Source organism: Arvicanthis niloticus, chromosome 2 (assembly GCF_011762505.2).
Source record: "Arvicanthis niloticus isolate mArvNil1 chromosome 2, mArvNil1.pat.X, whole genome shotgun sequence".
In the NCBI taxonomy this organism is placed as follows: domain Eukaryota; kingdom Metazoa; phylum Chordata; class Mammalia; order Rodentia; family Muridae; genus Arvicanthis; species Arvicanthis niloticus.
Window position 1 is genome coordinate 135,923,190 of NC_047659.1, and position 14,746 is coordinate 135,937,935.

The following is a 14,746-nucleotide window of genomic DNA, read 5'->3' on the forward strand; positions in this document are numbered from 1 at the left end:
TTGGCTGTCCTGGAACTCACTCTGTAGACCAGACTGATTTCAAACTCACCAAGATTCACCTGCCTCTGCCTTCTGAATTAAAAATAGATTTATTTAGTGTGTGTGTGAGTGCACCATGAAAGTTAGAAGGTGGCAGCAGATTCCCTGGACGAAGAGTTGTGGGTGCCCATCATGTGGGGCCCTGGCAACCAAACTCAGGTCTTCTGTAGGAGCAGTATGTGTTCTTAACTGCTGAGCCATCTCTTCAGCTCCCTGCAGATTGCTCTTTGTTGATAAGTTTTGTAGTGTTTCCAGGAGGGAGCTCACCTTGTAGCAACAGCAGCTGAACATTGAGTTGTGTTGATAATTGTGGGGAACTTTAATCCTTTTAGTGATCTTGTTTCTTAGTGCCTTGCTCCTGAGATGATGAGAATACCTATTGATCTGGCTTAAGTGAGCTAGTGCCATGAAGAAGGGGCATAGCATGGAGTTGGTGGTGAGCTGCTGTTTTTCAGGCCTGTGTGGCCGAGGAGGAAGACCTGGGTGCTCACCCTTCTCTGCCTCATGAGTTGGTCTGTGGAGCTGCATCCATGACTCTGGCTGAGCAAATGAATCCAGACCTATACTTTGTACTTGTCTGGGGAGACTCTGAAAGCAGTGTCCAGGCAAACAACAAGCCTGTTCCTTACGGAGAAGAGCAGACCTGTGAAAAGGTGTGCTTCATTCACATGGACAGCTGGGAGCCAGGTTTCCTTATCTCTGTTCTCTGCAGGGACAAGGAACCTACCAGGAGATTGCTTGACTGTCTTTCCTGTGGGTTATCTTAGAAAATAGTTTTACGTTTGCTGACTCATTCTTGGAGCTTCCTGGCAGGGTAGTTATGGTTAGTTTGGGGCATTTTATTAGGTTTTCAGTTAGTGGGGAGAACAGGCCTTCTGTGGAGGGATGGAAAGGTTGGCTTCCCCTCAGTACTAGAGTTGTCTGTGCATATTTGTTGCTGTTTACCGATCTCTCATTCAGAGGGATGTGCTTGGGTGTCACAGCTGGCCTCCTGGTGCCAGAGGAGCAAAACAAACAAGGACTGTGCTCTGAGGCAGCCACAGTCACACCCTGTGGCCACACCAGCAAGAGGCCTGCCCCTGTAAGAGCACTGGACACTGACTTGAGCATGTCCTTAAGGAGAAGTGAGATGGGAGTGATGAATGCAGGCACAGAAGTTGGGAGGCAGTTTAGCAGAGAGGCCAGCATAAGCAAAGGCTCTGTGACAGCAATGTGTGGCTGAGGCCTAGTGTGCTTGCAAGTGTAGTAGGGGAGGAGGGTCAGAACCCCACAGGGTCATGGTCAAAAACAGTAGGTTGATACTGAAGAGTCTGAAAAAGGTGCTGGCACAGTCAGGCTTGGGCCACTGTGTATACATCTTACAGGGAGACTAGAGGGATGGCTTGAGATCAAGGAAGAGGCAGTTAGCATCATGCTGGTGACGGGTGGGTAGCTTGGAGTGATGACAGCACAAGGAACCTGTGTAAAAAACACAAGAACTAGAATTGTTGAACCAGCTCCAAATCCCTGACCCAGTAATCTGAACTGTCAGGTGGGAAGAGGGACAGCCATATATGTGGGGAGGGGAGGGCTCGTCTGAGCTGGAACTAGATCTGTCTTGGGACATATTAATCAGTGTCTCGTTGCTATGCCCAGTATCTTAGAGGAGTGACTTAAAAGTGGAATCATTGGGATCCTGGTCTCAGAGGCTTCGGTCCATTGCTGGCTAGTTTCATTGTTGGATCTGAGATGAGGAAGCCCATCAGGGTAGATCAGAGCTGTCCGCCTCATGGCCAGGAGGAGAGAGAGAAACAGAGACACCAGGAACAAGCCATCCTTCAGAGGCACATCCCTAAGTGATCTACTCCCTTCAGCCAAGCCCAGCTTTGGTTGCTCACTCAGTGTGAATTCACCAGTGGATTAACCTGTTGATAGAGTTAGCACCCTCATGAGCTAATCACCCCCACAGTTGGCTCCACCATCTAGGGAACCACATCTTTAAAACGTGGGTTTGTGGAGGACATCTCATATACAAACCATATCAAGCACCATCCAGTGAGACTCATGAAATAGGAAAAGACTGAATAGATAAGCCTGAGATTCCTAAGAGGCCTGGTCTAGAGACTAGAATCAGGGCCTAGTGGGTCAGGGCCTAGTGTAAGAACCTGCATCTCTTCCTGCCTGGGCAGAGAAGGTGGAGTGTACAGAGGGAGCTAGGGAAGAGACAGGTGGGAAGCCCAGGGCAGATGCAGAGAAAGAGTCTGGGATTGTGGGCCTGGTAAGTGGGATGCTGTGGGAGGCTAGTAAGATGGAGCACGGAAGCAGGCCTGTCAGGCTAGCGACATGGTCACTGCTGGTCTCGAGCTGTTTGTGTGCAGCACTGCAGGTGGAATCCAGACTGTCGTGGGCAGAAGTGAGAGGAGGAGGAGAGGAACTGGCAGGGAGCACAGGCTGTATCTGGGTGTGCTGACAGGAGAAGGGGTGTGGCCCGTAGAAGGTTTGTCTCTTTTTTGGTTTTGAGGCAGACTCTTGCTGTGTAGTAGTGGTTGGCCTGGTACTTATGGCAGTTGTGCTCCGACCTCCTGAATGCTGGGATCACAGGTGTGTCACCATGCTCAGCTTTAGTTTTCTTTCCTTAAGGTAGAAGACACTTGGAATTTTCTAAATGTCATTGAAAAGGGAACCACTTGAGGGACAGGTTAAGTAACACAAGAAAGGAAAAGGAGGGTTTACACAGGTGTTCAACTCGGAACACCCACTCGTGTCTGCTGCCACATTCTAGTGGACAGCACAGGCTGGCTTGCATGGAGATTGTACTCTACAAGGAAGCGTGTGTAAAGGAGCTGACGCGTAGTTTGTTGGGAGTGACCAGGCAGTACTGTGAAGAACACTGAGAGGAGTGACCCAGAGTGAACTACAGAAGGGGTTAGGGATGCAGAGCGACGTGCTTCCGGTGGTGGCAGTTGTTGGTGATACTGAGAGGTACCTCTGAAGTGGTGACAAGTGTGAGCCTGGACTGAAAGAGCCCTGGGATGTGGTGGGGAGTGAGGGTGTCATCCAAAGTTGTGGACGGGGAGACCAGAGTGGTGACTAGAGCCGTAAGGATTCTGAGCTGCGTGCTGTTGGAGAGTTGAGAAAATGAGGGCCATTGCCTCCCCTCAGTGTGAGCCACTTCCCACATTGCCTATCTCCGTGATGCCTCAAAACAGCTTCCAGAAGGAAGAGTTTCTTTTGGTTCACAGTTTAATGACAGTACACCGTGGCGGGAGCTTGAGGCCTCAGTCACATGTCCACAGTCAGGACGCAGAGAGCGGTGGGCGCTGGTGCTCAGCTTTCTCTCTTTACGTCCAGGACTCCAGAAATGGTGCTGCCCACAGTTAAAGTGACTCTCCTGCCTCAGCTAGTCTAAAGTAGGCAGTCTCACAGGCATGCCCAGAGGCTGGGCTACGAGGTGACTTTAGATCCTATCAAATTGACAGTATTAACTGTCACACTCTAAGACAGTCCCTCCGGCTGCTGTGTGGAGAAGAGCTGTAGGGTGGGAGAGAGGGACAGGAAAGCCAAAAGCAGAACAGTAAGGTCAGTAAGTGGGCAGTGATGGTAACCTGTGATGAGAAGAGTGGCCAGTGCAAGCAGTAGGGATAGGTGGGCATGGGGGGGGAGGGCAGGTATCTCCTCCCTGCCCCATAACAAGAGAATCATAGCATGGGCACAGGCAGAACCCTTTGTAGGTTTGTTAACGGGAAGTTGAGGGAGTCTCCTTGTGCCAGCTATTAACTTCTCTGTGACAGGAAGCTGCTACATCAGCTATGAAGGAAGGATGTGATGATGCCCATCAGTGAGAGAGACTGAGGAGAGCGATGTATGGTACGCATGGCACAGAAACAGGGTAGGAGGGACAGATTGAGTGCATTCAGGCTCCCTCTGAGGCTGGTGATGGTAACATCATAGACCTGCCTGTTGTTGGATGTCTGCTTAGGTGGGGACAGGTCACCAGAGGGTGGAATTGTTATCTTAGGATGGGATTTTGCTAGAAATTGAGACCAGAGGTCAGAAGTCATGGCTGTTGAGTCTCTCATTCTGTCAGCAGTCCTGGAAAATGCAGGAAGAGGAAGGCTGATGGGTCAGTCATGGGGAGGTCTGGCTGGCCAGAGTAAGGGCCTCTGGGAGCATTTGAATAGTTAGGATAGCTGGAATGAGAGGAGGTCACAGAGAGAGACTAGCCAGGAGCTAGAAGTGCCCCAGTTCCACACAGGGCCAAGATTCGGAATGTGTCCAACCATTGTGGGTGGGTTTGGGGTGGAGGAGCAGGTGGTTGAGGGCCTTGAAGGCTGAGGTAGATAGGAGAGATTGTGGCTGTCCTGTTGGAAAGGATGCTGTGGTCTGAGGGGATTAGCCAATGATGATTGTTGGGCAGGGTTGGATGTGAGGCTCATGATGGCCACTGATGGGAAGGAGAGGCTGGTGAGTAGGGGGTGCTGTTTTTGTAGATAATGGCAGCACCCAGAGATGATCTCTGCAGAAGTCTGTGGCTGTCTAGCTGCAGCTGCCATAGTTCAGGCCTGTCTCCCTCCTTTGTGGCCTGCTCATTGCTGCTAGCTGCCCCCTTGGCAGCTGGGAGTGCAGTGCTATTAGCACAGGAAGCAGTGGAGTTCAGGGTGAGTCCCACCAGCCACCCGCCTCCCAGCCATCCTCCCTGTTCTCTTCTTGGGTGGTGAGTGGGTGTGGCCTGCCTTGAGGTCCTTGCTGAGAGTGTATCTTGTTCTGCCACCCTGGGTTGCAGAGGATGACAGCCAGCACTGTCACTAGTTCCAGGTTAGGGCACCCAACAGCTCTCCTGCACAGCACTGGAGACTTCGTGCATTCCCACTGGCTTTTGGTTTGAGATTAGAGCTAAAGAAGTGATACTGCCACCTGCTATGTGCCTGCCTTGCCTCTGTCAGACTATGGCAGGACTTCTTTCCTGGAGTTGTTCATGCAGTAGCCACACCCAATTTCTCTTAGTCTGTAGGGTCTGGGGTTACTTCATATCACCCAAAGTGTTTACAGTAGGAAGTCAAGATTCTGGAGGTTTGATGAACCACCTGCTACCAGTCAGCTGACAGCTGTCCATGTTGGCTTGTAACCTGGCTGTGTTTAAGTTTCACACTCACAGGCTGTCATGAGATTCTACCTCTCACTTGCTCTGGTTTCTTATTTTCCCTCTTTGTAGTGGGAAAATAATTGTGTTCTCTAAAGATTCCAGAGCCTGTCCCAACCAGAATGTCATGGTGCTGCTAAAGCCAGACCTCAGCCAGAACTCTGGACTAACTAGAATGTACTTTTGCTTAGTCCTGATGGAAAAGGTGATTGGGAAATTCCATAGCTGATTATAAACTAGCTTCCAGCTGAAGAAAGCACCTGTGTTTTGAACTGTTAGTGGCGCTTTGTGGTTTTGTGTATATATGTTGTTTTGTTTATAGTTTACAGATTAATTCTCTGTGCATACTTTGAGAACTAGGGACACATGAGCTTATGAACATGGGCTCTCTAGACTGATTTCCTGGATTCATCCCAGCTCTTCCTGGAAAGTTCTCTGGCTCTCATTTCCTAGTCTGTAAGGTCTGGCCTTGGATGCTTGTTGCTCTTCAGCTGAGCCACTGAGCTTGTGCAGAGCCTGCTTTTGTCCTCAGTTGATGGTCACCTGCAGGTGTGTGTCTGCAGCCAGTAAAGTATTGCTTCTGAGTTCTTCCCACTCCTTGAAAGAGAAACCATGAGCCAGCAGCTTCATGGCCAGGGCAGCCAGGAGATCAGTCTTAACTAGGCATAGTTATTATGGAAAAGCTGAATTTGCTTTGATTTGCAATCTGAACTTTCCTGTAAAGTCTGGGTTTTGCCCACTGGGATAATCAGAGTCTCTAGAGCTGCCAATGCCAGCCACTGAAGGCTGCTGTTCTTCTGTCCCTAAGATCTCATCTGCCCGCTGCCTCTCCTGACATTTCCTGATTGGCGTACATAGCCCTTCAAGTGTGTAGCCCTGCATTTACTCTTGTCGGTTTTGGTGCCTCGCATGGACAGTGACCGGCTGTACTGATGAGATTTGTGTATCACTGACTTAGCACCGGTGGTATCCAGAACAGATGATTGGAGACTCAGGGACCACTTGCCTCTAGCATGGGCTTGGCCATATCTGATGCAACTGACTGAGCCCTAAGAGTGCTGCTCCTGACCAGAAGAAAACCTTATATTTGAGTTGGCAGCAGAGTGCATCCGGTGTGTCACACAAACTTGTCATCTAAGCAAAGCCATTGTGTTACATAAGTTGATGGAAGCTACATCCTGTAGGCCAGTCTTGTAGCCTTCTGTTGGAGGTGGGGCCCCACTCTTGGATGATTTATGTCCTTTAAGGACAGGGTCCATGTTGACTGTTCCTTTCACAAGCTCAAGTGTCACAGGCCTCGTGGGCAGTTCTTTGCTGTTTTGTTAGGCATGTAATAAGAATGTGTAGGCCAGCCAGGTTAGATGTTACCATCTCTAGCTGGCACATTTGATTTTACAAAGCAAATGGAACTTAAGAACTTCCTGAAGTATGTTTTGGTGCTGTTAGGATGTCTATTGCCCTTACACAGACTGCTTGCTCTTAAGAGGGTGTGTAGAAAGGCTATGATGTGTTCTTTCCTCCCTTCCTCCCTTTTTTCCTTCTTCCCTTCCTCCTTTCCTCCCTTCCTCTCTCCTTGCCTCCCTGCCCACACCTCCCTGCCTCTCTCCCCTTCCTGCCTCCCTCCTTCACCTTTGATACTACCTGTGCCCGGGGCCCAACATACAGGAGTACGCGGAGTAGATTGGTGGGTGGGGCCAAGAGTATTTACATAGCATACTTTCTTGTTTCAGTGGTCCTGACCTCAAAAGTGTTTAGGTCATAGAAAAATGTGAAAAAAAGAAGGGGCTGGAAAGATACCTTAGCAGTGTAGAGCTCTGGATGCTCTTCTAAAGGACCTATGTTTGGTTCTCAGCACCACATTGAGGCTCAGAACTGTCTATCTCTGTAGTTGCAGTGGAATTTGGGCATCAAGCACACATGTGCGCAGGATACATGTAGCCAAAATGCTCATACACATAAAAACAGAAACACTATGAAAAAGGAGCAGGCAGGGGCCAGCACAATGACTTAATAGGTGAAGGTGCTGCTGCCAGCCCTGACAACCTGAGATCAATACATGGGACTCACACTGTGGAAGCAGTGAATTGACAACTGACAGTTGCTCTCTGGTCTCACTGATGACCCTCCCCCAGCTAGCTAACTAAGTGTAATTAAAAAGAACCAAACATCACACTCCACTATTTAAGTAACTTTCAACATTTGCCTAACTTGTTTCAGTATTTTCTTAAGTGGTTTCCAGTCTCCTGTATATGGTTTTGCATAGTTGATGTTTTATGCTAACTATTTTAACACCTGCTATGCAGTGAAGGTAGAGCATAGACCACAGAGGCAAGACATAGGTTCAGATTCTTGCTTCCCCATTTCTCAATGAGTAGTGTGGAGAAATTCTCTTTTCTCGTGATGCCTGAGTTTCCACTGAAATCATTCCTTCTCACTGAGGGAGTTTGCTCTGGGAACATTTGGTATTCAAGACTATGGGAGAGCATGCTGGTACCTCCCAGGAGCACTTAAGAGGCTGAGGCAGGAGGATCATGAGTTTCCAGTTAGCCTTGGCTACTTAGTGAGACCTTATCACAAAGCACAATATAACACTGCAGGGGCAGGAAGTGCTGCTGTCATCTAGAGGGTAGAGGTGCACACAGGATGGTTCCAGCATGTCAGTGGTGAGAGGGAACAGTAGTGCCTACCACAGGGTCCTGTGTGTGTTAAATGGAGGCAGCATGAACTTACACACATGCCTAGCACAGTGACTCCCATGGGCTGCCATTACTGCTGTGATAAGTTGTTGCTTCACATTATATCAAAATTTGAGTGTTCCACAATCTTGTAAATATTCTTTTCAATGGTTTCTAGATACCTTATAGCAAACCTTTCTTTTCTGTAAGTGGTCCATGATCCTAATTTGCTTTTTCTTCTTCCACCAGATGAAATTAAAGCAGAACTAGAAAAGCAGAGGTAAGCAGCTGTGCTTCCTCCTTTTGGGGGTGCAGCAGGTGGCGGCCATGGGAACCCCTTTTCATGTGTGTTTATTTACTCTTGTATTTAAAGGGGCAGCACACACTCTGCTGGCCCAGTGCGGTGTGCTTGGAGGGCTGGTTAAAGAAAGCCAAGTTGATGCCTTTATACCTTCTCTTGAGAAGGAGGCAGACACCTTGTCTGTGGCAAGGGGCAGCTTGCTCTGGCAGTGCTTGCTCCTTATCTTAATGGGACAGCAGTTATAGCTCAGAAACATGGCTCTGGCATGGCTGCAGCAGATTCCATCCAGTGCCAATGAGTCCACTCACACGTCAGAGCTCTTGCTTTCTGCACATGGCATTCTGGTGGTTTCTTTCTCAAGTTACATGTACTCAGCTTGTAACCACAGTGACCCAGGATAGCACTTCCAGCACTTTTAACTAAGTGCTTACAATCTAAGATGGGAGCATCGAGGAAGATGGAGAGAAGCAAGCTTTTTTTTTTTTCCTCATTCTTCCTCTTGGCCTTTTCCTGCTTTTCCCTAGGCTTGGCGCTGCTGCTCCACCAAAGGCAAACTTCATTGAAGCTGACAAGTATTTCCTTCCATTCGAGCTGGCCTGCCAATCCAAGTCCCCTCGGGTGGTCAGCACATCCCTGGACTGCTTGCAGGTACCTTGTTTAGACTTGGTGTGAGTGCTTATTACCCACTGACGTACTGCTCTGGCACTGAGAATGCCCTGGAGGTGGTGGCGCAGGAACAGTCCAAAGCCTCCTTTGTGAAGATGTTCTGGTGGGAAGGGACCTGCACTCCTTACAGTCACATTTCCCAGGGGGAAATCGCAGTCAATTGTAGGTTGACTGTGTTTGATATATGTGGGCACATGACCTGCTCCCAGCCTCACTGTTGATGGTGTTGATGTGTACTCTCAGGTGAGGAAACGGGCACAGCCACACCTGATTATTTGTGGCAGTTCTGATCTGCAGTCACTATGAACATGAACTAATCAGCCTTAAGAAGTTTAGGCTCGGGTTCCCAGTTCTCCATGTTCTTCAGTCTGGACCAGCTGAGCAGTGTATATGTTCATTTTCTGTGTGTTTCTATTTAGAGACACCTCTTAATCTGCACCATTGGCTCATCAACATTGAGTTCCCTGCCAGCTTTAATAACCAAGTTTATTTAATACCTGCAGTAAGGCGGTCCCAGCCTTCTTGCTCCTTAACTCTAGGAAGTACCTTCTCACACACGAGGGAGGTGTTTTAAAGAGCATGAAGGATAAAACTGAAAGCCACACAGTCAAAACATCACAGAAAAAAACACTTGAATGCAGAAGAAAATCTGAAAGAAAGCTGTGTCTCCTCATTCACCTCAGCTGTGATTCAGGGTCTCACTGTTCTGAGCATATCTACAAGTAAACCAAAGTTCTGACTGGGGGCTTTCAAATGCAACCGAGCGAGCGAGCGAGCGAGCGAGCACACTTGAGGCCAACAGTCCACAAACGATGAGGATTGACTGTGGTTCCTCACTGATGCTCTCTAACTGCTGAAGACTTAGGAATGCAGAGATGGGAGCCTGTCCTACAGATGGAAGAGACAAGGCAGCTCAGGCGCCTAAGTTCCCAAGCCATAGTATGCTTTCTCTAGATAGCTCCACGTTTCTGATCACCTCTTAACTTTAGTGGGCAATCCCATCAGTGGAAGAAGTTTGAATGTTATTGAAGTTACCAGCAACTCCTGCAACAGGAAACAGGGAACAAATGATTCTGTTAGGGTTGCTTAGAGAGTTGGGTTACAAGGTCCGAGAAGCATCTTGCAGATGTGTGTTTTTCCACAGAAGCAGTTCTTCCAAATGAAAAATTGTTTCTCTCATTTCAGATAATTCTGTACATAATTCTGATAATTCTGTCCTATGTGAAGCGTCTAATGAGCTAAGAATTCTCAAATGGCAGGTTCAGTCTTGTTTCATCCTAAAATACTTGATGCTGTGAATGTTTTCTGAGGAAATTTGACATCGGCTTAAGTTTAGTTGTTTGCTTCCCTTGATGAGGTTTAGTTTGGGAACTGGTCTCGACACATTAATTTCATAAGCGTGATACTCTCCCCTTCCCTGGGCTGTTGGCCTAGCCAGGTGCCTCATCTCCATCACTGTGGGTAAGCCTCAAAAGAATCCTCATTCTTGTTTTTGTCTTCATTTGTTTGTTTGTTTGTTTGTTTTGAGACAGGGTTTCCTCTGCATAGCCTTGGCTCTTCTGGAACTCACTCTTAGACCAGGCTGGCCTTGAACTTGCAGGTCTGCCTGCATCTGCCTCTGAGTGCTGCTGCATTCTTGTTTTAGAGTCAAGGAGTCTGAAGCTTAGATGATAAAGTGGCTGGCTCAGCTCAAAGTCACCTGTCCAATAAGTAGGGGCTTCTTTAGGTTGTAGGACTTCCCAGCCCCATACTTAGGATCTAATCTGTTGTCTGCTTTTGTGGATAGTTGTATTGGAGCACAGTGGTCTCAGCTTGGGCTGTGATATCTGAGTCCCACACAACACTAGGTCCTCTCTCATAGCTCTGGAGGGTGGGAAGTCCAAGATCAAGGCCCTTCCTGATTTGGTGAGGACTCTGGCTCAACTTGTAGAGTGCCATATTCTTACTGTGTCTTACTGTGCTAAAGGACGAGCAAGCCCTCTGGTGTGTTTTTACAGAGCACAGACTCCACCGGGAGGGCCCAGCCTTTGTGGCCTTAAGTCTGTTTAGCTCCCACAGGCCCAACTTTTTAATGGTCACTTTTGGTTCTGGGACTTGAGAATATGGTTCTAGGGCACATAACTGAATCACAGCAACAGAGAGATGTGTGTTTACTTGCTTATTTTAGCCAGTTGTCTCGCCATTGTGGCTTTGGTGAGTAGTTGCAGCGGAGACCTTCTGACCCGTGTGTTCAGTACCTGGTCCTTTATGCTCTCAACTGTCACTATGTGACCTGGATTCTTCAGTGATGGCATTAGTGTCTTCACTCTGTGTACATGCATGACTTAAAAAACCTTGGAGCTCTGTTTCACTTCTGCCTCCTGGGAGTCTTGACACTTAAGGTGTTTGGTTCTCTCTTTGAATGGAATTCTCTGGAATTTAATAGGGACACTAGGGTCTCCTTGTTTAGTGTAAAGGATGTAAAGTGTACCCCATTTTATGGCTTTAGGAAGTAGACAGGCGGCCTGGAAGACTGAATGGAAAAGGAGCTTACCCTCTGCTGCCCAGCTAAGCCCGTCTGACTGGAATTTCCTGGCAGTCGAGGAAGCTCATGCCTTGGAAACCAAAGGCCAGAATCTGGGGTGAAGTCTGATTTTGACAGAAGTGGAGCCAGCTGAAGTCACCTACACTGTGCCTTGTTACCCATTTCTCTTGGAGGTGACAGGGACAAAGGTGCTTTAGGGTTTGCTTTGTAAGGACCACAGTTGGCACAGATGCCCCTCCCTGCTTGGAGAAGCCTAGAGATGTCAACCTGCAGCTTCTGCAGCACTGAGGAACCTGTGCTTCCTCCTTTAGCACTCGGTGACCCACACTGCCCAGGGGCAAAGCCTGTCTTTCCTAAGTTAATGGTTTTTCTGGTTGCATATTAATATTTTTTGGAATATATTTTAACTTAAAATTTTATATATATACATATATATGTATATATGTATATATGTATACATGTATATATACACACATATGTATGTGTATATATATGTATGTGTATATATGTATATATGTATACATGTATACATACACACATATGTATGTGTATATATGTATGTATATATATGTATGTGTGTGTATGAACTTTGTTCATTTTAAAACATACAAAAATAGAATTTTTTTTTCAAGACAGGGACTTACTCTGTAGCTCTGGCTGTCCTGGAACTCACTGTGTAGACCAGGCTGGCCTTGGACTCACAGAGAACCTCCAGCCTCTGCTTCCCAAGTGCTGGGATTAGGATATACACCACTACACCTGACTTCAAAAACAGAATTTTTAAAGGGCAAGATAAAAATTAAATACAAATTGTGTGTGTAGGCAGAGACAAGTGGGGTTCTGTGTGGTGGAGGCACCCAGGTCTGCACAGTGAGACCCTGTCTCAATAACAGGAACACTGGGGCAGGAGAGATAGTTCATCTGCAAGTACATTGGCTGCTCTTCCATAGGACTCAGATTTAAGTCTCAGAACCCAGATGGTGGCTCACAACCATCTATGTGTGACTCTAGTTCCAGGAGATCTGATGTTCTCTTCTGGCCTCCACAGGCAAAACTGTCCACATAAAAATATAATAATAAATATGTTTTAGTTAGGCACTAAATTTGTGCTAGAAATGTTGTGGTAGACTACTTGTCTAGCTGGCATGAGATCCAGTAGAACATAGAATACTTAGGAGACAGAGAATGGAGGGTCAGAAGTTCAAGGTCTAGTGTACAGAAGTCTCTGTCTCAAAAGAAAGAAAAAGATGAAAAAATCGAATCCCATTTTTTTTTTATTCACATGAAGCCTGTAAAAAATGATGACCCTGGTTGTCCTATTCCTATTACATATGTTGTGTTTTTAGCTCTTTTTGTTGGTTGACTTTGTGTGTGGGTATAGGTTTTGGGTGGGTTTGTGGTGGCATGCATGGATGTATGTGGGTACATAGAGAAGTCCAAGGTGACCTTTGTTCTTCAGGAGCTGTCCACCTTGGTTTTTCAGACATGCTCTCTCGTTGGCACCTGGGGTTCCATAATAGGCTCGGCTGTCAGGGCAGCAAGCCTCAGGGATCTGCCTGTCCCTACCTCCTGGGCACGGGAATTGCAAGGGCATGTCATCCTATATACCTAGCTTTTTACCTGGGTGCTGAGGATCAAATTCAAATCTTCATCCTTGCATGGCAAGCATTTAATGACTAAACTATTTCTCCAGCCCTTAATTAAAGTTAATTATTTAGTATTATTATTTTTGAGGCAGAATCTGATTATCTATTACTTGTGGCATAGACCTTGCTATGTAGACCAGAGATCTGCCTGCTTCTGCTTTCTAGGTCCTGAGATTCAAAGTGTGGCCCTGTTTTGTTTTTTGATACAAGCTCTTGCTATATGGCCTAGGCTGGTATCAAATTCATGATTTTCTGCCACAACTTCTATGTAACCATGTCCGAGTGGAAGCCCATTTTCTCTTTTTTGTTGCCTGGGATGGTATGGACCTAGGTGTGATTCCAAAGCATCGCACTGCTTTCTGCTTCCAGAGAACCTCCTTCTCAACATTGGTGTTGAGATAGTCACTCATCCACTCATATCCCAGTGCTCACAGCAGAGCTTGAATCCTAATGTTAGGAGGAAGAAGCACTGTCAGAATTTGACACTTGTCCAGCCCCCCAGGAGCCCAAGCAGCAGGTCTGGGGAGAATGAGCAGCTCTGCTTGTCCTTCATTCTGCCCGCTTCCTTCTGGGTCCCAGAGTTGGGCTTGACCAGCAGAGGGGCAGGCAGTCTGTTCTGTCACACCTTGTACATCATGTTTCTGCTCTAGGCCACTCTGTTCATCTTTTTCTGCTTAGTGGATGAAGGTGTTTTGTAGCTAGTGGTGTAGAAAGCCACTGAGAAATGTTGTGAGCTTCTGCAGGGTGACCCCCTCCCCCAGTCCAGTGGGCAAGCTCTGGAGTGCTTGCTTGTCTACTAGTGTCAGCAGGCAGGGGTGTGAGCAGCCAGCAGCACAGCTACATAAGGAGCAGCAGCTGTCCACATCCTCACCAGCTTGTCAAAGCATGGCGTGCCCTAGAAGCCTGGGCCTTTTGTTGGATTGACCTTTAGACTAAGCTGTACAGTTGAGAGAAAAAACTGATTCCTAAGCTTCTGCCCCATAACTTCTAGTTCAGTAGGTCCAGGTTGAAGTCCAGGAAACTGCATTTTTGTGATTTTTTTTTTTTCAGATGATTCTTAATCTCAGTCAGGTATAGTACTCACTTTGATCTCTGTCTCTCAGGTTTCTCTCTGTGCCAAGGTCCAGGTTGGGTATGAGGTGGCACTGGCAGGTAGCCTCAGAGAGCACCCTGGGGGATGGTAAAGGTCAGAACAGTTGTGCTTGCCTGGCTCCTGGGAGTAATTGCTGCCGTGGGAACCAGAAGTTCAAGGCCACCCTCCCTCCTGTCTGGTTGTCTAGCCAGGCAGAATCTTTTAACTCTTGCTCTTTTGTATGCAGAAACTCATCGCATATGGGCACATCACTGGCAATGCCCCTGACAGTGGAGCTCCTGGGAAGCGGCTGATCGACAGGATTGTTGAAACCATTTGCAATTGTTTTCAGGGCCCTCAGACAGATGAAGGGGTTCAGCTACAAATAATTAAGGTATTTTTGTGTACTTGGTCTGGGTTTTAACTTACCGTGTGTTAGTTGAGTGGTATTGAGCTGGAGCAGAAGAGTCAGATGTGTCCCATAGCTCTTCTGTTAGTGTTGTGATATGGGAGCGGGACCAGGTGTGTCCCAAGTAAACACTTCCACTAACAATGGAGTCACTGTGAATTCATTTGCTTGAGATTTTCTGGGATCCACTGGAGGTTTTTCATTCCAGCTGACCATCGACCATTGCTGTACAAGTCTTCATTGCTATTCTTAACACCTGAACCTGCCTCTGTCTCCTGTCTTCTCGGCCCTTCCC

General features: G+C 47.4%; 1 protein-coding gene across 4 annotated transcripts in view; it reads left to right on the forward strand.

Moving 5' to 3' along the window:
• The window catches only part of Arfgef2 (ARF guanine nucleotide exchange factor 2), an 81,848-nt gene that overhangs the window by 6,994 nt on the left and 60,108 nt on the right, over positions 1-14,746 (forward strand). For all 4 annotated transcript variants that reach the window (XM_034494264.2, XM_076930262.1, XM_076930263.1 and 1 more), the window contains exons 2-4: positions 8,083-8,113; positions 8,659-8,782; positions 14,290-14,436. In XM_034494264.2, coding sequence (XP_034350155.1) covers positions 8,083-8,113; positions 8,659-8,782; positions 14,290-14,436 — 302 coding nt within the window. The remainder of the gene's footprint in view (positions 1-8,082; positions 8,114-8,658; positions 8,783-14,289; positions 14,437-14,746) is intronic.